Source organism: Sinocyclocheilus grahami, unplaced genomic scaffold (assembly GCF_001515645.1).
Source record: "Sinocyclocheilus grahami isolate Dianchi unplaced genomic scaffold, SAMN03320097.WGS_v1.1 scaffold491.1, whole genome shotgun sequence".
In the NCBI taxonomy this organism is placed as follows: Eukaryota; Metazoa; Chordata; class Actinopteri; order Cypriniformes; family Cyprinidae; genus Sinocyclocheilus; species Sinocyclocheilus grahami.
The window spans coordinates 737,877-759,000 of NW_015505670.1; the positions used below are offsets into that span (position 1 = coordinate 737,877).

At 35.6% G+C, this 21,124-nt stretch overlaps 2 protein-coding genes across 3 annotated transcripts in view; both read left to right on the forward strand.

Annotated features, from left to right (window-relative positions):
• LOC107554138 (peptide YY-A) overlaps positions 1-5,662 on the forward strand; it is a 48,937-nt gene extending 43,275 nt beyond the window's left edge. The window contains exons 1-4 of one of the 2 annotated variants that reach the window (XM_016236553.1): positions 2,521-2,650; positions 3,328-3,515; positions 4,880-4,960; positions 5,478-5,662. In XM_016236553.1, the coding sequence (XP_016092039.1) occupies positions 3,328-3,515; positions 4,880-4,960; positions 5,478-5,502 (294 nt within the window). In that variant the 5' untranslated portion in view covers positions 2,521-2,650 and the 3' untranslated portion in view covers positions 5,503-5,662. Of the gene's footprint in view, positions 1-2,520; positions 2,651-3,327; positions 3,516-4,879; positions 4,961-5,477 lie in introns of those variants that run through there. The other variant, XM_016236554.1, reaches the window with a different exon arrangement.
• Positions 5,663-6,425: 763 nt separating this feature from the next.
• Positions 6,426-19,809, forward strand: LOC107554082 (MAGUK p55 subfamily member 2-like). Its single transcript, XM_016236466.1, has 12 exons — positions 6,426-6,537; positions 12,000-12,042; positions 13,198-13,298; positions 14,225-14,377; positions 14,470-14,625; positions 15,946-16,173; positions 17,124-17,255; positions 17,435-17,537; positions 17,925-17,989; positions 18,508-18,720; positions 18,848-18,973; positions 19,071-19,809. Exons 1-12 carry the CDS (start codon positions 6,436-6,438, stop codon positions 19,245-19,247), a joined length of 1,599 nt encoding a protein of 532 aa, XP_016091952.1. The 5' UTR covers positions 6,426-6,435; the 3' UTR covers positions 19,248-19,809.
• Positions 19,810-21,124: the final 1,315 nt, after the last annotated feature.

Below are 21,124 nucleotides of genomic sequence, written 5' to 3' on the forward strand. Positions count from 1 at the left end.
CGCTACCACTTTGTTTATTTAAATGGGGAGTCATCTCAATTATCACCAGTAAAGTATAGCGTGTCACAAGGATCTGTCCTAGGCCCTCTGCTATTTTCAATATACGTACATGTTGCCCCTTGGTAATATTATTAGAAAATATGGGATTAGTTTCCACTGTTATGCTGATGATATTCAACTATATATCTCAACAAGACCAGATGAAACTTCTAAATTATCTAAGCTAACAGAGTGTGTTAAAAATGTAAAAGATTAGATGACCAATAATTTTCTTTTATTAAATTAGGATAAGACAGAGATATTACTTATTTGACCAAGAATCTCTTGGATTACAATTTGCAACTAGACTGATGTACTGTTACTTCCTCTACAGTCAAAAATCTGGGTGTTATATTAGATAGCAACTTGTCTTTTGAAAATCATATTTTCCATGTTAAATAAACAGCATTCTTCCATCTTAGAAACATTGCCAAGTTATGAAACATGTTACCTGTTTCTGATGCAGAAAAGCTAGTTCATGCATTCATGATCTCTAGACTGGACTATTGTAATGCACTGCTAGGTGGTTGTCCTGCATCTTCAATAAACAAGCTACAGGTAGTCCAAAATGCAGCGGCTAGAGTCCTTACCAGGTCAAGAAAATATGATCATATTACCCCAATTTTACAGTCTCTGCACTGGCTACCTGTTAAGTTCCGTATCAGTTACAAAATATTATTACGTGCCTATAAGGCCCTTAATGGGTTAGCTCCTGCGTACCTAACTAGTCGTCTACCACGCTACAATCCATCACGCTCCCTAAGGTCGCAAAACTCTGGACTTTTGGTAGTACCTAGGATAGCAAAGTCCACTAAAGGAGGTAGAGCTTGTTCGCATTTGGCTCCCAAACTCTGGAATAGCCTTCCTGATAACGTTCGGGGTTCAGACACACTCTCTCTGTTTAAATCTAGATTAAAGACACATCTCTTTGGCCAAGCATTCAAATAATGCATCTCATAATCTTTTACTGCAGTCATAATCTTTTACTGCAGTTATATCTAATCAAATGCACATTATTATTCATTAGTTTGGGTTAAACAAATCATTTTTGCTTGGTTGGAACAGCAGCTACGCTAATTATGTTTGTATTTGTTTCTCTGTCTTTTGCCACGGGATTAACATCCCGTGGTAACTAGGATTCACACAAGCTTCAGTCTGGATCCAGAACACCTGAGAAGAGATGATGCAACCCCTCAGAGGACCTCAGATGATGCCAACCCTGAAACAACATACAGAACTACCACATTTTGCTACAAGTTTGATTGCATCATATAATAATTGCTGTTAATATTATTCATCGTCTGTTTTATTACGTCTTATATTGATTTTTCCGTTCTGCTGGTTCGTCTGGTCAGAGGAGAACTGGCCCCCCGACTGAGCCTGGTTTCTCCCAAGGTTTTTTCTCCATTCTGTCACCGATGGAGTTTTGGTTCCTTGCCGCTGTCGCCTCTGGCTTGCTTAGTTGGGGACACTTCATTTCCAGCGATATCGTTGACATGATTGCAAAGATATTATTTCTAAGCTAACAGAGTGTGTTAAAAATGTAAAAGATTAGATGACCAATAATTTTCTTTTATTAAATTAGGATAAGACAGAGATATTACTTATTTGACCAAGAATCTCTTGGATTACAATTTGCAACTAGACTGATGTACTGTTACTTCCTCTACAGTCAAAAATCTGGGTGTTATATTAGATAGCAACTTGTCTTTTGAAAATCATATTTCCCATGTTACAAAAACGGCATTCTTCCATCTTAGAAACATTGCCAAGTTACGAAACATGATACCTGTTTCTGATGCAGAAAAGCTAGTTCATGCATTCATGACCTCTAGACTGGACTATTGTAATGCACTGCTAGGTGGTTGTCCTGCATCTTCAATAAACAAGCTACAGGTAGTCCAAAATGCAGCGGTCTGTGTTGTTAACTTGATAAAGGGTCAAGTAGAAAAAGCAAGAATTACAGTTGATTGCTCGATTAGTCGTGTCTGAGTTTTGATTAGCCGCTGCAATCAAGGTAATCTTTGAGCGTCATCTACTGTTTTTATTGTATACTGAAGGCCACTCGAACTTAATTCCTTTCATCAGAAACTTCCTACTGACTCAAGACACTCTGAACTTGATGAAAATTGCTTGACAGACACTTGTTGCTATCTGTTCATAAAGACTGGGGTTTTATTAATAAGCAACTTGATTAATAATACATATGTACACAATCATGTCCTACATGTGCAAGCTTAAAGAATAAGATATTCGTTTTAAATTACGTCTCAGTTTCAGGTAATTGATCTGCAGCTGAACATCAGTAATGATCTTAATGAAAATGTCTCGTGAGGTGTATTACGAATGTGTTCATGATTGGCGTTGGATGTGGTGCTGGGGGCAGAGCTCCTGTCACTTCCACCGCCCGTCTCGTGTTTACGCAAGGCGCAGCACCGTATATAAAGCGCTTGAGGTGCGGGCAGGATAGAACAGATCCGTGAGTGGACAATTCCTTATTTCTGAAAGACCTCGCTAAGAATCGGGAGACGCAAAAAAGAACATTGGAACAAGAATCTTCAAGGTTCCAGTCCAGAGAAATAACTGTACCTAAACCCTTTGGCTGCTGAAAGTAAGTTGCATGTGAAGGTGCCATATCAAAACTTGCGTTTAACATTTGAAAGATGCTAAATTTGGCTTTTAGTGGAAAATCTAGGCTTTATTGTTTTCATTACTGTAAAATGATTTCTGAGTGTTTAATGTCGGATACAAAAGATGCTTTCAGTGTGTTATATGTATTAGTACGAGCACATTCAGCACCATGGACAGCAATCACTTTGACGCTCATACTACTTTTAATGAGCTGCTAGGGGGAAAACAAAGTTCGATAGCCTAGATTAACATTAAAAAATAAATTTTATTTATTCACAATTATTCCATTTCGTAAAAAGTTTTTTTTATCATATGGTTTTAAACACATTTTAAAGTGATTCGTTTATTAATGCAGTTCAAAGTCTTGATCTAGTGTGTTTTTGAATTTTGATTGATTTGGATAATCGGTCCGACAAATCATTCCCAATTTCAAAGACGTATTTTTTATTAGTGTTAAAAAATGAAGTTTTTGCCGTGGTGCTGACTGCAATGTGCACAGCTACTAACTCGCAAAGCTATTACAAAACTGTATTTGACGCAACTACTCTTCCACCTGTTGTTGTTCTTATAAAACGCAGTTTCTTTTAAAGCAACCACAAGAAGTCTTCTTGTACATTAGTTAATGGAAGGAAAAAACCCGCGATTTGTATTTTTCAGATGGCCATCATGCTGAAACCCTGGACCGTCATCGCTACTGTCCTCTTCTGCGTGCTCCTGTGTCTCGGGACCTTTGTGGACGCCTATCCGCCCAAACCAGAGAATCCCGGAGATGACGCTCCTCCGGAGGAACTCGCCAAATATTACACCGCGCTGAGACACTACATCAACCTCATCACGAGACAACGGTGAGAGAGTCACGCGGTGTATCAGACAAATGCACCTGTGAATGCGTGTTTGCTTAAAATGTTCTTATCACCCCACCCGGCTTCGGACTTCGAACAGGTAGCCATGATACAAATGATTTCCCTCTGGCATCTTTGCACCATCTCTCAGTAATATGTCAGGAAAAATGTCCAAGTTCTGCAGTAGGATTCTGAAATTGCATTATGGTCCACTTTTTAGTGGCCAAAGGCTCTTCGTATAACAAATCTGAGTGATAAAACCCAAACAGTGCACCTCGGAGAAGCCTCTGAGATTGAATAGGCTACTCATCTGTCATAGATTGATGTTTCTCTCAGCCCTGCTCTATAGAGGACTACATTTATTTACATATTTATAGTCTTCTAACAAGCCTTTGACATTTAGGACTCAGACAATGAGCGACACATTCCAATATAAAAAAATACAGTAAATCATTTTTCTCCCCTCAATATACTTTAATTCCAGTTTATTACAAGAGAGTACCTAATGTCAGCCTCATCTCGTTCCAATGCCCTGCTAGTCCACCAAAGAACCTTAAATCTTGCCGGTAAGAGGTCCAAATGAAAATCTCTGATGAATATCTACGATAAAACCAACAGACATGATGGTTCAAGCAGCTAAACCATGTGTGCGTCACAGTCGCGACTGCATTAAATGAACCCTGGCCTCTTCACAAAGTATTGCTGACGTTCATAATGGGGAGCAGGTGAGATTCTGTAGAGCTCATGGTTCAGAAATAACTAAAACATTAGTTTGGTCTCAGACTCATTGATGTTGCTCGTAGGCATCTATCGAGGAGGAATCTGAGCATGAAATTGCTTTGTGGATTTGAGTGCCAAACACTGCCCTTTAGATGTTTTTCAATGTAGGCCTATTCATCTTGAAGATGCCGTTCTGAGAGAAACGAACAAGTCAAGTATTATTGACTCAGCTCCATAATAAAACTTTTTTCTCAATTTCCAGTAAATGTTCTTTAGAACTGACAGTCATGGTTTGTCTGAAGATATAGAGGCTTTGTACCTTTCATCTGTGTGATCAATGTCAGAGTCTTCTAGGTGACGTGTCTCAAGCACATTCAGCTGTCAAGCGGTCAAAAAACATTTAACTGCTAAATTAGATTCATAACGTCTTGGGTGAAAAGACAGTTTGTATTTGTATCAGTGATTGGTGTCTGACAGATAAAGTGGGCTGACTAGTTCTTTTCACTTCCCGACACTTTCACACACCACAATGAGCCCACTGTGTGAGCAATTTGAGATCATTATTTCAGTACTGAAATGTTCCCAGCTAAGCTACATGGCTGGAATGAAGTAATGAGGGAATAAAATGTCATATTTCTTACACTCAGGTATGGAAAAAGGTCCACCTCGGAGGATGTGATGACTGAGTTGCTGTTCGGAGATGACACAGAGCACAAACAGAGATCAAGGTGGGAGTCTTTCTTTTAACTTTAACTGCAATTTTAATGTTAAATAATAATAGACTTGTCTTACAACAATAAGATTGTTTCCTGATGTAAATAGTAATCTAAAGGTATTTGGGGTAAATGCAGTTTTTTAAATTCTCGAGGAACACACTCATGAAGGGTGATGGGTTGTGTGTTAATAGGAAGGAGGAACAACTCATGAATTTTTCACACCTGTTGAGGAAACAGGGGACAGATGGGATTCTTTTCTCTCTGTCTGTCAGGAAGGGAGTGGGTTCGGGAACATGACGCACAATGAATATTTGAAAGGCCTTGACATTTAATTAGGCATCAAAAAGGAAGAAATCGCACTGTGCTTACTAATTGAAAACTGTAAATCACTGACAGAAATTGCAGCATTAATGAAAAGATTGAAGGTGAAATATTATCAGTGAAAACATACTGAATAGGGAATATGCCGTATTGATGTCAGAAAAAATGACAATGTTGATTGCGTATTAATTACATTTATCTCTTTCAGATATGATGACTCTTATATGTGGTGAAGTTCAGTGACCCCCGTGCTGCTTGTCCTGAGCTAAGCCCACCTGTGCCTCCCACAAAAAACCTTCAGACAACTAAATGAGAACCAGTCACCATCAACCTCATCCACCTCTTTATTAAACACATCCTCTCTTTTCTTTCATGTGCACAGAACAAATCTCATTAACAACTGTATATAATATATTATAATAGGAACTATCAATGGAAATGTATAATTGTATACTTCATTGTGTCATACAGAAATTATGAGTTTTGTTTGTACCATGTAAATTATTCTATGTGATTAAAAGTTTATTGGTTGAATCGGGCTATTTCTTTTGCTCTGGTGGTTTTTGAACAAGCTGTACAATATGCCATAAAGAAAAAGAACAAGTCATTTAAAAAAAATGAAATAGTTTGATACATCGTAGTACATTTTCAATACTTGTTTTTCTTTTTTATAAGGGGATTTCTAAATGACCAGCAGATGTCCCTCCTGTAAAATAAAAGAGATCCCTGTTAGACACGTCAAGAGCACAGCATGTACGGCAAAATACTTTCATTTTATTTTATTTATTTATTTTATTATTATTTTTTGACCACAAGTCAGAGCTAACGTCTCATTCTACAAAAACAGCAACTGCTCATTACATTTTTAACAGCAATTTATATGAATAACAGTTAACACATAACACTTATATTATTAGCTATTTATTTAATGCTGCGAGGGTCTGTTTATATATTTATATAACACGTTAAACAAGTTAGTAAAATAAATTTTAGCTGCTGAACCTGCAACTGCATCTTATCTTATCTGAACTGATTGGCACTGTTATGTAAATGAGTGAAGAACATTTAAAGCGGGTTGTCGAGAACATTCTATTGTTAACACGCCCCTATAGCCAAACATCAGCTGGTGGGTCCCACCTACTGAGACGTTTGAGCGTTGCCCCTTTATGTTTACGCAATGGCTAGACTCTGATTTGATGCTTTGTAGCGGTTCAGACACCTCTCACATAATCAAAACAACGTTACGAAGCGTCTACGATAAAGGAAAGGTTAGTATCTCTTTTTACGATACACATATTTTCAAAGCTATGTATGTTGTGTGTTGACGCATCCCTCTAAACGTGTGTTCCATTCAGGAACTGAATGGAACACATTCAAGCTAATCGTTTCATCTGCTGTGCTATACTATATTATTGTTGTCGTCTTATTGTTGTTAAGTGGTTAGGAATTAAGTAAAATTATGAATTCATCCGTTGTTTAATGAGTCTGGAGGTTATAGATGTTCTTCATCCGCATGATTTTCTTTCATTCATCATATTTAAGTTCAGATGTGAATGCTGATTTTGTGTGAAATTAAGGCTGCATCATATATATTTGGTATCGTTCCGTCCATATTGTTGCTGGTGAGTGAAATCATTATCATGAAATCATCACTAACATCAGCACTTCAGTATTATTAAAATAAAATGTATTGTGAAATTATTCATGCCTAACTGTAAGAGAACCAGTGATCAAAATTTAGAAATATACTGTAATTTTTTTGTATGTAAATTCAGCTATAATATATTTGGGATGTAACAAAGGTACAAAACAGTGGCTGAAACATTAATATGAAGATTAGGGGACATTATTATACAGCAATTAGTTTTGGTCCTCTAATCTGATTGCTCCGTTGCAAGAGGTCTGATATTTATTATAACAGCTCTGGGACGGGACACTTTACTGTGCCCCAAATTACCTCTATTCCCTTATTTTAGGTGTCAGACATTTTGAAATGGTGTTCAAAACCATAGTGAAGTGGTTTGTCTAGTGCACTCATTTAATAACAACAACAAAAAAGCACAAAGAAAAAAAAAATAATATTAATAACCGACAGATGATAGTTGGTGGTGCTTTATTTGAATGATTGGTGAGTGCACTAAAAACACATTCATGATACTATTACAGTAGAAGATTAAAGCGTTAATACATATGAATATTTATGTGCTGAAATTACCTCTATTCCCTTATTTTAGGTGTCAGACATTTTGAAATGGTGTTCAAAACCATAGTGAAGTGGTTTGTCTAGTGCACTCATTTAATAACAACAACAAAAAAGCACAAAGAAATAAAAAATAATATTAATAACCGACAGATGATAGTTGGTGGTGCTTTATTTGAATGATTGGTGAGTGCACTAAAAACACATTCATGATACTATTACAGTAGAAGATTAAAGCGTTAATACATATGAATATTTATGTGCTGTCAAAACCATGTGATTAAACGCAAAGAATAATCAGGCATAGTCTCAGCTTCTCGTTATGGTTTCTTAAAGGGGACGTAGACCTATTTGTGTGTGCTGGAGACAGATGGGACATGCCTTTTTCTGGCTCGAGGGAGCAGATGGAGAGTATGGCTGCTTGTGATGTGGGCTGGGCCAGACCAGGGTGCCATTAGCGCAGGGGGCTCAGCGGGGTCTGCAAGAAAGAAGGTGGGGGGGCTCAGGAGTCGCTAAATTATGATAAATTCACTACCCCTCCTTTTTTATAAAGGGCTGGAGGAAGACCCCCTCACACTTTCTCTCAGGGGATCTCACTCAGATGCTGAGTTTGCATTTATAGTTTCAGGCAGTTGAATGAACTTGACAGTAATATTAGTGAGAATAGGTTGAATATGATACCAAGATGAAATAATAATTTTTAATAATTTATAAATTCCACATATTATTGCTAATATAATAAAATAATACTATTTTGACAAATGATTTAAAAATATGTATTAAATGTGTACTTTGTAAATTGTAACATTTAAAAGTATAAATATATAAATATATAAAATTGATACAGTACATTTAAATGTATACAGTATATAAACATTTTTTTATTTTACCTGGCCCAACCAAAAATAGTTTTCTTTGTTTATGAGGAGTTCTGTTTTAAATATATTTATTTATTTAGTTGAAACAATACACATAGTAAATATAGTGGATCAAAAATTGGACCAGAGTTATTATATAAAAAATGTTGTTGATTGAAATAAAATAAAGATGAACTAAACTTTTATATATATATATATATATATATAAGTTTAGTTAATCTTTATTTAACTGTGTATTTTACTGTATAGATATATATAATTTCTATCTATCTATCTATCTATCTATCTATCTATCTATATTTATTTATTTCAATAATGCCATGGCAACAATTATCATTTTTTATGTACTAAAATAACTAAAACCATAATACCATAATCTGTATAGACAAATAAAAAAAAACGAATTAAAACTTTTCTAAAACATAAATGAAAAATCTAAAATTGAAATTATGAACACAAACTACAATAGTATCTCAGTGATACTAAAATAACACTTGAACTAAACTTTTATATATATATATATATAAGTTTAGTTAATCTTTATTTAACTGTGTATTTTACTGTATATATATATATATATATATATAATTTCTATCTATCTATCTATCTATCTATCTATATTTATTTATTTCAATAATGCCATGGCAACAATTATCATTTTTTATGTACTAAAATAACTAAAACCATAATAAAAATGACTGTATAGACAAATAAAAAAAAACGAATTAAAACTTTTCTAAAACATAAATGAAAAATCTAAAATTGAAATTATGAACACAAACTACAATAGTATCTCAGTGATACTAAAATAACACTGATTTGAACACTTTAAAATAACTAGCATAATTTGTTTGCAGATTATTTGGACATTTTAATTGCAGTTCAATTACTTTTTGGGACCCCCTGTTTATTTGGTATTTTATTTTACATTGTAACCCTATAATTTGATTTTTTTTTTCTTCTGCAACATTGCTAATATTAATATCAATATGCTAATACTGTGCTAACTTTGATGTTCAATTTTTAAAGTTTTAAGCAAACAGCTTGATCAGAGAAGCAATTCATGTCCTGTTATTGTGCCTGCAGGTTAACAATAAAGCCTGTTTGTTTTGTGTGGGTTAATAAAAGCAAAGAAGATGGAGCCCTGGGGGGTGTCTGTGATTAAAGATGGTGGAATAACTAGTAGAACAACAAAAAAATCAGAGGTGCTTGAGGCATTCACAATCACAACACCTATATATTCAAACAAAGCACAGCCAACACCCATTAATAAAGACCTGCAGGAAAAGAGTTGCTTGAAATGAGCTAGATGAGACATTGGACTCCATTTCAATGTTTGCCTGAACTGAACTGACACTTCATCCCAGTATAGCAGCATCACTCTGAACCCTGTCATGCTTGTGAAACAGAGGTGTGTGTGAAGTCTGACCTCTCCATCCCACTGGGACTGATCTCAGCTACATCAACAACAGATTCACACTAGCATCACAAAACCACATCATCAAAGTGCCCATGTTTTTTATGTTTGATTTATATAACTGCTACAGTTAGATCTTGTATATTGCACTTATTAAAATCCAAATTTGAAAAAGAAGATTTTTTTTAGCACACTTTCCTTTGATTAAATGTGATTTTATTTGACAGCCCAGCAAAATCCTTGTATTTGTATATATTAAAGTGAATAGAATAAGTCATCAATCAAAGTCTTTCCAGGAATTTACATTTATGCATTTTGCCGATCCTTTTATCCAAAGCAAGTTATAAGGAATTTGTCCTAGAGATAACAATATTCATAGTTATTAGAAAGCTACACGACACTATAAAACAAGCTAGAGCAAAGGTGAATTGCAAGAAGAAGAGAATTATTATTATTTTTATTTCCAAAAAGCAGATTATACCGCTAAAGTAGGCTTATTTGACCTTGTTTACTCTTTTACCTCAAATACATTGAGTACAGACTTTTAAACTGAAGCTCAGCTAAACCCTCTTAAGTGATTTCAGAACTGTTCTGGCCCATGTTTAATTTACTCACCCTCATATCATTCCAAACCTGCATGACTCTTTCTTTTGCGATACACAAAAGAAGATATTTTGAAGAATGTTGGTAACAGTTTTGGTGCCCATAAACTAACATTGTATGGACAAGTACATTTCTCAAAATATATCTTTTGAAAAAAAAAGAAAGAAAGTAAGTCAAACATGTTTGGGAAGATATCAGATAGTCCAGATTCTTAAGTAAGCCATTCCAACTTCCATGTATAGCAGCTACTTTCCCCTTTATAGGGAAGTAGGCTACTAGTCACTTAGCTCATAACCTACGTAACATGTGGGAGAAAAAGAATCACTATAGCAACCACCTCCGTCATACAGTGTATGTGCAAATGGTTCATGGTTGCATAGGATTTTTGAGAATACTTTGTTCTCACTATTTGTGTTGAAAACCTCATAATGTCAGTAGAATGGTTTGTTGTTAATGCTCCGATGGGAAGAGCCCTCTTTGAGCTTAAGTAATGAAGGCAGTGTAATCTTCTCTAGCATAAACACGGCTAATTGACTGCTCACTGTGGGCTGTATCAGTACATATCTTACATAATGCATCCTGTTTTGTAATATGATTGACAGCGCAGCTCCTCCTTGTGAGAAAGTGTCACAAAAACACAACAGATGTCCAGACTTAGAAAATAATTGTTGGATTAGCCATTTGTATGTGTGTGTGTGTGTGTGTGTGTTTGCGTGCTCAAATGAGAGAGAGAGAGAAGTTGTGTCAGGTCTTTACCTCCTCTGATCCTTCAGGTCTTTGAGGGATTACTGCTTACTGGGACATTGTTTACACAGTTTCAGAGCAGGAACTTATGGCAATGAGAACCTTATGGACTGTGTGTCATACTGAATTGGAATCTTATCCATCCATCCATGTCTGTCTGTCTGTCCATCTGCCCACCAGTCTGTTATATGACATAATGTACAGTCAGTGGTCAGTATAGCAGGTAATCAGGACCCTGTATCAGCTCTATTTCATCATATTGACCAACAGATGGAGCATTACCATGCTGATAATAAACCTAATAACATGAATCACTGCTTTAGTTGTTAGAAATGATTTTATTACATTGGGATAAAGAGACTGTGGAGTGATAGATAAATCTATTGCCCGGAACAGCACAGCGGTCATTTATACAGAATTATATGAATTATTATTTGTAGTATGCAGTGATTGACCAATCGGAATCAAATATTCCAGAAAGTCTATAATAAATATGTAATAAAAAATCTTTCAGTCTTACTCTTAGCACTTCTGTCACTCCCACCCTCTCTCCTCCTCCTGTAACTCGTGTCTCCAGTGCACCTGCTCCCTGTCATGGTTTCATTTGGATGACAGGGCTGAATCTAAGCAACCCCCTAGAAACCATTCATTCTCTCCCTCCCACCTTTTAACACACACACACACACACACACACACACACAAAGACTGCATATCTCATTTTATTGTATATATCGTCATAGCAACCACAGCTTATTAGTAAATGCTCCCACTCTTTTAAATTTATTTTCTTTCCCTATCTTTCCTTTGCTTATACTTACTCTATCCTCTAGTCTAATGACGATGTTAAATATTAATGTTAGATCTCTCTCTCTGATGCTTTGGTTGCAGATTTCAAACATCATGCCTGTGGCAGCCACCGGCACAGAGCATGGTAAGTATCATCATATATAAAAGTGTTTTTGGCCCTGCCGACTTTTTAAAATAAACATATAAAACACACTTTTTACACTCTCACTGTTTAATGTTTAATATATCCAATAACAATGTCCAACAGTGAACATACAGGCATCACAAGAGATGTCTTTTACTTTTGAACCAGTTGTGTATTTCCACCATTGTCATTTCCATCACATTTCAAATCATGTATTGTGTTATAACAGCATTCTGTGATGGAAATAACGGTGATGAAAATGATGCTTTAAACATTTTGATGTTATAGTTAGCATTTTGTCCATCCTAAATACCCACTTTGCTGTTTAACAAGTAAAGCATAAATGTATGGTGAAATGTTTCCAAGAGTGAAAAGAAAAGAGTTTTCAATTTGTTTTAATGAAAAAAGCTTTAAAAACTTTTCCATGTAATATAAAAGCATTTATTTACGGCATATACACCGCCATGGTCCCTAATGCAGACGGCTCAGTCTTATTGCAGCAAACTACTGTTGCTTTGTGCCTGTGGTGTAAACAGTAGCCACAACAAAGTAGTTTCAATCATTCTAAGTATTTGAAGTCGAGCAAAAACTGTATCGATCATAACAGATGAATCACAGAAATAATGGTCACTGAAGGTAATGTGACTGTTTGTGTGAGGATTTTCCTGCCACTGTACTTATAAACATGGACACCCTTGTGCCACAGACACAGGCATATCCAGCTTCATTGATATCATTCCCTGGAGATCCACTGCAGTGTCTGTTAATAAATACTGTGTACTTCTGATGAAACTCTTAGAGTTGATTATTTATCGTAAAGGTGCTGTGATCTACCCTAAAAGGTCAGTCCCTCGACATCCCCCAGTCAAATTTCAATAGTTAGAAAACTGAAGAAAGCTTTCTTACTGCTCTCACAAAAATTTACTGTAAAGCTGGAAAAACTGTGTGGCAAACGACAGGCAAATGCTGATACAATTTTACCACAAGTTCATATTTCATATACAGTTGAGCTGTACATTTAAAAAAGACCTAATATCGTCCATATGGTAAGATGTAAATATACTGTAAAACAGATTGTGTGAGTATGTGTTTGATCAAAGAGCACAGTATCACATAAGCAGCTACATAATCAGGCCTCTGTCTTCCCCCCCCCAGCAGTGCCGCAGGTGCTGGACATACTGAGTGACAGCACCAGCTCCGCCACCGCCAATGACCTGGATCTTATCTTCCTCAAGGGCATCATGGAGAGCCCAGTGGTCAGTTTTCAGCCCCAAACATAAACAGCCTTTATTGAATAAAAAAATTTTTTTTTTTAATGACTGTACATTATCTCACTTATTACTGCTCAACAGTTAAATACATTTATTAAATATTGATTTAAAATTAAGTTAAAATGAATTTATATTTACTGGTCAAAAGTTTGGAATAATTAAGATTTTTTTTAAATGTTTTTGAAAGAAGTCTCGTATGCTCACCAAGACTTAATTTATTTAACTACAAATACAGTAAAAACAGAATTATTATCAATTATTATTGATGTTCAACTACTAATAATGGTTCTTATTATTATTATAAAATGCTGAAAACAGTTTTTGCTGCTTAATTTGTAGAATTAACATTTACAGAACATTTGTAGATCTACATTTATAGAACATCACGATTCTTTGATGAATAGAAAGTAAAAAAAAAAAAAACAGTTCAGAAAGTTCCAAAAAAAGGCAAACACTGCAACAATATTACAGTGATATTAATACCAATGTCCTCAGGTGTAATTTTCACTACAATCAATAATTGAGACACAAGAAGGCGGCAGTTGTATTTGTATGAAACAAAAGACTGCGAGTCTACAGATGAAAATAAATATGGGAGATGTTGTTTTAGTGGCTTAAAAGTTATACTATCCTGTATGGGGATGGATCTTAACCAGTATCAGCCTGAAAAATATTAGAATGATATTGTATAAGAAACATGGGGATACATACACATAAATGAGTAAATGGTAAATAATGAGTATAAGAATAAATACATGATAAATGTATTTTATATATATCTGAATATGAATAAAATAAGATAAAAAATAATCTTGTGGAAGTAAAAGCCACAGTAGCAAAATAGGCATTCTCTCATGACAAACCAATGACTGATGATGAATATGGCCCTTAAAAGCTGACTGATCTCTTAGAGTGCAGAGAGTCTGGAGGAGACACGACTGGAGGCTGTGAGGGATAATAATGTGGAGCTGGTGCAGGACATCCTGAGAGAGCTGAGCCCCTTTACACACCGCAGCAACACCGCCGCAGAGCTGTCACGCATACTCAACCAGCCACACTTCCAGGTACACAGCTGCAGATCAACAAACCTGTCAAATGCAATGGGAATAATAGACAGTCTGATTAATGACTGACATGCTGTGCTTTTGATGATCAGTCTCTGTTGGAGACACATGACTCTGTGGCCACTCAGACGTGTGAGACTCCGCCCTCGAGCCCCTGTGCTTTCATGGAGCCGCCCGTCAACAGTGTACCGGTGCCAGCTGATGCCATCCGCATGGTGGGCATCCGCAAAGTGGCTGGAGAGCATTTGGTAAGATTCCATTCTGAGTGTTTCTGTGTGCAGATCAGGCTTTCAGTTTGGCTAATCTCTCATACTCAAGATATAACAGCCTTTATCTTGACATTGGTTCCCACAGTAACAAAACTTTTTCCATGCCTAGCATAACTCACAGAAATGGGGGTTAGAAATCTCTATAGAGAATATACATTTTATATTTATGCTGTGCTCTAAAATATGAAAATGTGAATATACATTGTATATTAACTAAATTCTATAATTATAATTTTTATATAATAGTAATGTTATATGAAATTATAATACTAATATTGTATTTTATAGCAAAGCATAGTTATAGGATTAAACAAAATTATTATGGTTATGCTCTTGTATAAAATAAGAGATTAATATACATTTTACAAAATGTATCTAGTGAATATATATTTATATTCATGAAATTATAGAATTATATATTATATCATATTTCCATATATTAGTAATGTATAAATAAAGTCACTGTGTGGGAAGATTTGCATAACACCGCCCAAATGTATATGCAAAGAAAGAAGGCTTAACTTTTATTCTCGCTGTAGTATTGTTGCTGCCGCTGCCACGTCATGGAGACGCTGTGTGTTTCGTTGCGATAACCAAACTACTTTGTTTGGTCTTCCAAAAGAGAACACAACTAGTAATACATTTTTATTTACAACACTGTTCCAAAACAGTACAACCCAAATATTCGAGTGTGAGCAGCGCATTTTACGAAGGAAAGTTTCCTGAACCTGTAAGGAGCGTAACATTTCCGTCACACGCTTGAGGTATTCAGCCAATCACAACGCACTGGATAGCTGGCCAATCAGAGCACACCACGCTTTTCAGACCGATGAGTTTTGTAAAAATCGACACGTTTCAGAAAGGCGGGGCATAGAGGAGAAACAATAATGTACAGTATGTGGAAAAGAATGTGTTTTTTGAACCTTAAACCGCGTAAACACATTGCATTACACCAAATACACAACATAATGTTTTTTAGCAACGTCATATGACCCCTTTAATATACATTATACAAAATTCCAGTAGTGAATATACGTTGTATGTTGATTAAATTAAATTTATTCATGATGTTTTATTTAATATATATATATATATATTCTTATTATTACATTAATATTCATTAAATAAAATTCTACAGTGAGTACAGTGACTTTTTTTTGTTAGTATGCTCCACTCTTAAATAGTAAATTAATATATAAAGGTCATGAAAAAGTCACAGAAATTCATTGTTCAGATTCAAAATGTGCTTAGAGTGTTTTGACTACTTGTTTCTGACTTGTTGTCATGTTGTTTTGTCAGGGTGTGACGTTCCGTATAGAGAACGGAGAGCTGGTGATCGCCCGCATTCTCCACGGGGGGATGATCGACCAGCAGGGTCTGCTCCACGTGGGTGACATCATCAAAGAGGTGAACGGGCGAGAGGTGGGTGACGACCCTCGTGTGCTGCAGGAGATGCTGCAGGAGACCAGTGGCAGTGTGGTGCTCAAAATCCTTCCCAGCTACCAGGAGCCATATCCCCCGAGACAGGTACCATCTCCTCCCCCTAAATACATAATGGGACATGCACAGTGTCTCACTGCCAGGGTACTTGCATGCACAGGGCATCAGTGACCCCATTTACACCTGATATTATGTCTCAGGCAACCAGAGGTTTTGTGGCTCCACATATGCACATCACTGCTACCTACTTTCCTCTTGTTTTTCTCTGCTGCTCTTTCGTGGTTGTCATGGATACCAGAGTAAGGAGTGACCGCAGCAGTCTCACTCTCAGTTAAAGCCAGATGTGTTCACTGTGATAGCAGACGGGATTGTGAGCTTGAATGTAGTAGCATGTTGTAGACGGTTTCAGTAGACACTATTAGCATTTTACTATTTCAGACTACAAATATATAGTTGTTTGATGTGGTTTATCAGATGGACTGTTAAAATATTTTTTATTAAATGACTTAGAATAAGTTCTTTACAAATCTAACTCATTTCTTACATTTGTTTTAAATCATTTTCAGATTTTGAATTATTGAAAATAGTCAGTGCTGGGTAGTGGGTAGTAACTGATTACATGTAATCTAACACACAAACTGGTAAAAAATGTATAGCCTGAATGCACTGTAAGTCGCTTTGGATAAAAGCGTCTGTTAAATGCATAAATTATTATTATTACTTATTATTAAATTATGTAATCTGGATTACTTATTCACACAATTTAAGTAAATTATACATCATTTATTGATTCTCCCTAATTATTTTTTCTCCCTTAAATTTTCCTTATTAAAACATTTTACAGCTTATATACATTAGGAAAGTCTTCCATTTTTATGGAGCTGCACACTCTAGCAATTTCTGTCGTGCAATTTGTAATCAGTAACAGACTACAATCTGTAAGTAATCTACCCAGCCAGCATAGGAAATAGTTCACATTGATAACTTTAACGCAAAGTATATTTCAGTCAGGATCACGATTATCCTTGTCTCTACAGGTTTTTGTGAAGTGCCATTTTGATTATGACCCTGCCGATGACAACCTCATCCCTTGCAAGGAGGCGGGACTAAAGGTCTCATGTGGAGACATTCTGCAGATTGTTAACCAGGAAGATGTGAACTGGTGGCAGGTTAGTCGGTCAACTTAGAAGCACTACAGTGTCTTTGTGCTAAAACGACATGTTCATTTACCTTTTTTGAGGACCTAAAGTCACGTCTGCTTTTTAGTTAAAATATAAAGATCTCTTTATAAACGTTGATCAGCCTGGTAAAATTATAACAAACTTGTTTGTACATGATATCTCCACAGGCACGTCGTGTAGAGGGAGGCAGTGCTGGCCTGATTCCCAGTCAACTTCTGGAGGAGAAGAGGAAAGCTTTTGTGAAGAAAGAAGTTGACCTTTCACCAGCAGGTACTTCATATTATTGTGGAAACCTGATTTTTTTCCCCCCAGGACTTTTTAAATAAAAATGTTAAAAGAGCAGCATTTATTTGTATTTTTTTTGTAACATTATAAATGTCTTTACTATCACTTTTGATCAATTTAATGTATCCTTGCTGAATAAAAGTATTCATTTTTGTTTTTTCAAATTCTTTCAATAGTTTTTTTTGAGCCTACCCTGTTGAATGGTTGATTTGTGCATACCGCCCCCTGGTGGATTTAATATGAACATAAACGATGTCTAATCCTCAAATCAAACGTTCATAAAGCAGTGCAAACAGTTAAGATGCAAACTTTGTTAAAAGTTCAATAATGCTGTAAATATTTGTCAAAACATAATATCACTGTGTATTACAGCCAATCTCTGCACTGGAATGGTTGGCAAGAAGAAGAAGAAAATGATGTATTTAACTACAAAAAATGCAGGTTTGTTTTTCTTTTTAATTAAAGGGGTCATATGATGCTATTTTAAAGATCATTATTTTGTGTATTTGGTGTAACAGAATATGTTGACATGCTTTAATGTTCAAAAAACACATTATTTTTCAAATACTGTACATTATTGTAGGTCCTCTATGCCCCGCCTCTCTCAAACAGCCCCCTCCTTTGACAAGCACAGTCTGCTCTGATTGGCCAGCTGACCCAGTGCATTGTGATTGGCTGAACACCACAAGCACGCGTCGGAAATGTAACGCCCCTTACCATAATCGCGAGCTTCAGCTTTCAAAGTAAATATCAAGACAGTTAATAATGTTGTTAGTTTTACCATCAGTCCAAGCCCGAAAGGGCAATAGAGTCGCGTGACAGACACAGGGATGATGCAGTACACAAGCCGCGGTTAATTCAGACTTGTTCATGATCATGACCTGATGTAAATATTTCTTCCCTTTAGTGTGAGAGATTTTTTTGGGCACAATAAAAATGTAGTGCTAATCTGTAACTGTCCAAAGACACCTCTAGGAAGCCCAAATCAGCAGATAGAGAGAATATGATGTATGCCTTCACATCCCGGAGTAAGATGGAGGCTGATATTAAAGCTGGCCGCTATCTTGAACATGGTGAATATGATGGTAACCTCTATGGCACCAAGACTGACTCCATCCATGAAGTAGTGGAAGCTGGACGCATCTGTATCCTGGACGTCAACCCACAGGTAAGGGACTCTCTAACTAAGGACAAGATCAACATCCATGAGATTTCATATGCATGTGATGCTGTTTTGTAGTATTTCATGAAAAACACTTTGATTCTGATTCCTTGATTTTTTTTTTTTGCCATAGGCCCTAAAAGTCCTCAGGACATCAGAGTTTTTGCCGTATGTGGTGTTCATCAAAGCCCCTGAGTTTGAGGTGCTGAAGGCCATGAACAGATCTGGACTGGAGGCAGGAGTGACCAAACAGAAAACAGTACGTTTAAGTCCCACTCAGTAGCTGTATTCCCTACTAGAAAGCTATACTCTAGTTTTGACCATTCTAAAAATCTGAGTCTGCCTCTTGTCAACAGGACACAGAGCTGAAGAGGTCAGTGGATGAGTGTGCCAAGATTCAGAGAGTGTACGGACACTACTTCGACCTCACCATAGTAAACGACGATTTGGAACAGGCGTACAGCAACCTCAAATCCTCCTTAGAGACGTTAAAGGGAGCTCAGCAGTGGGTTCCGGTTGGGTGGGTCTTTTAGAGCTCAGTGTGGCAACTAGTGGATGTTTCATGCGACACTTTATACCAGTGTTAACTGGTTTATATCATCAACCTCGTGCCAAGGGTGTACGCTGATCAGAGAGCTTATATGAGTGCATGTGTGAGTGTGTGAAATCCTCGTCTATTATCCTTTACAAACACGGCTACACCCTCAGAACCAAGCTTATAGCTGACTCTTGTGTCAGAGTTTAGCTACAGTCTCATCTTTTTGTTTACAGTAAGCATTCAAGTTTCAGTTTAGATGCATTTTTGAAATTTGAGATTATTTTTTGAATCGTTTAAGCAAAATATCGGAACATCCTTAAGTTAAAAAGAATAATCTATTAAGGAAAAAGATCCATTTATTTCAGTAACTAAACTGTGTAAGACAAGACTATATTTTGTAGAATATATCTTGAATTAAAAATTACTATTGGTAAATAGTTTTTTGTAGTTGTTAATTTAAATGTAAGCTTTTCAAACTGTTGTTAGATTTAGGGTAAAAAAACAAACAAAAAACTATTTAACAAAGTTAAAGTCAATATATACTTAACTGTTCAAAAGTTTGGGCTCAGTAATATCTTAAGAAATTAATAATTGATTAATTGATTAAAAAGTGACAGTAAAGACATTTATATTGTAACAAAAGATTTCTGTTTAAAATAAAAGCTTTAAATAGAATTTTTAAAAATGCTTTTAATAGAATGTTTAAAATAAATTCTAAATCCTGAAAAAATGTATCACAATTTCCACAATAACATTTAAGCAGTGCAACTGTTTTCAACACTGATGATAATAAGAAATGTTTCTGACACTGACACTGCTGAAAATTCAACCTTAATATCACAATAATAAATTACATTTTAAAATAAAATTTTTAAAAACATTTTACATTGTAATAATATTTCACAACTGTTACTGTATTGTTTATCAAATAAATGCAGCCTTGATGTGCATAAGAGACTTCAAAAATCTGTCGATCCCAAACTTTTGAATGATTGTATGAATTCTCTAAAAACAAATCTTATGCAGATTTGCTTCTTAAGTAAATTTAACAAGTTATGTTTTTAAAAAATAGTTTTGATTTATTATTGACAGATTAGTACAGGCCTACATTAATTCTGTTTGCATGGGTGGTAGATGATTGGACAGTGCTTCATCCCTGAATTATATTTTTATTATAAGGCTCTATTTTGCTCAGCTCCTGTTGTTGTGTCAGGCACATGACTTTTGTACAGTTTTTTTCATATACATCCACATTACAGAACTATTTTTTTCTGAATGTAGCGCAGGAATATATTGAAAGGTGATCATATTAAGACTGAAAGCACACTGAAAGAGGTATGAGTAACAGAAACAGCGGGCAGATAATATTTTGCACACAATATACTGTGCAGAAGGTGTCACTAAATGCAGCATATATTGATTTCACATGGTTTCTTTTCACAGATCACCATATCAAACATTGTGAACTGTATTTACATAACCTTTTTTTTTTTTGTAAACAAGTTTGAAAGGACCAAACATAATTTTTACACTTTAATTGGAAAAGAACCTGTGAATTGCAGGGAAGAACAGTGCTAGAGCATGACATTAAGATCTGTATATAAATATTTTTGAAGATGCTGTTGGTGTAAAATCTGTGTATCTGATCTTATTCGCAGCAAACATCATGACGTATTTATTCTAATGCTGTATATGCTTATTGGATGAAAATATCTCTTTTTCTTAAAGACAAACCCTCTCTACTTTTTCTATTACGATTTGAACATTCTTCAAGTGCCAATTTATATTCACTGATTATCATTCATGCCAATGATATTTGGCTTGAATACTGGCAGCTATTGTTTACTTATGTGTTTTTTATCATTTATATCT

Bases quoted from the DNA above. Each gene is read 5' to 3' on its own strand.
- LOC107554082 (XM_016236466.1), top strand. From the start codon at position 6,436: ATGTTTACGCAATGGCTAGACTCTGATTTGATGCTTTGTAGCGGTTCA. The intron at 12,043-13,197 runs GTAAGTATCATC...TCCCCCCCCCAG, and splicing joins AGCCACCGGCACAGAGCATG to CAGTGCCGCAGGTGCTGGAC. The intron at 14,378-14,469 runs GTACACAGCTGC...TTTGATGATCAG, and splicing joins TCAACCAGCCACACTTCCAG to TCTCTGTTGGAGACACATGA.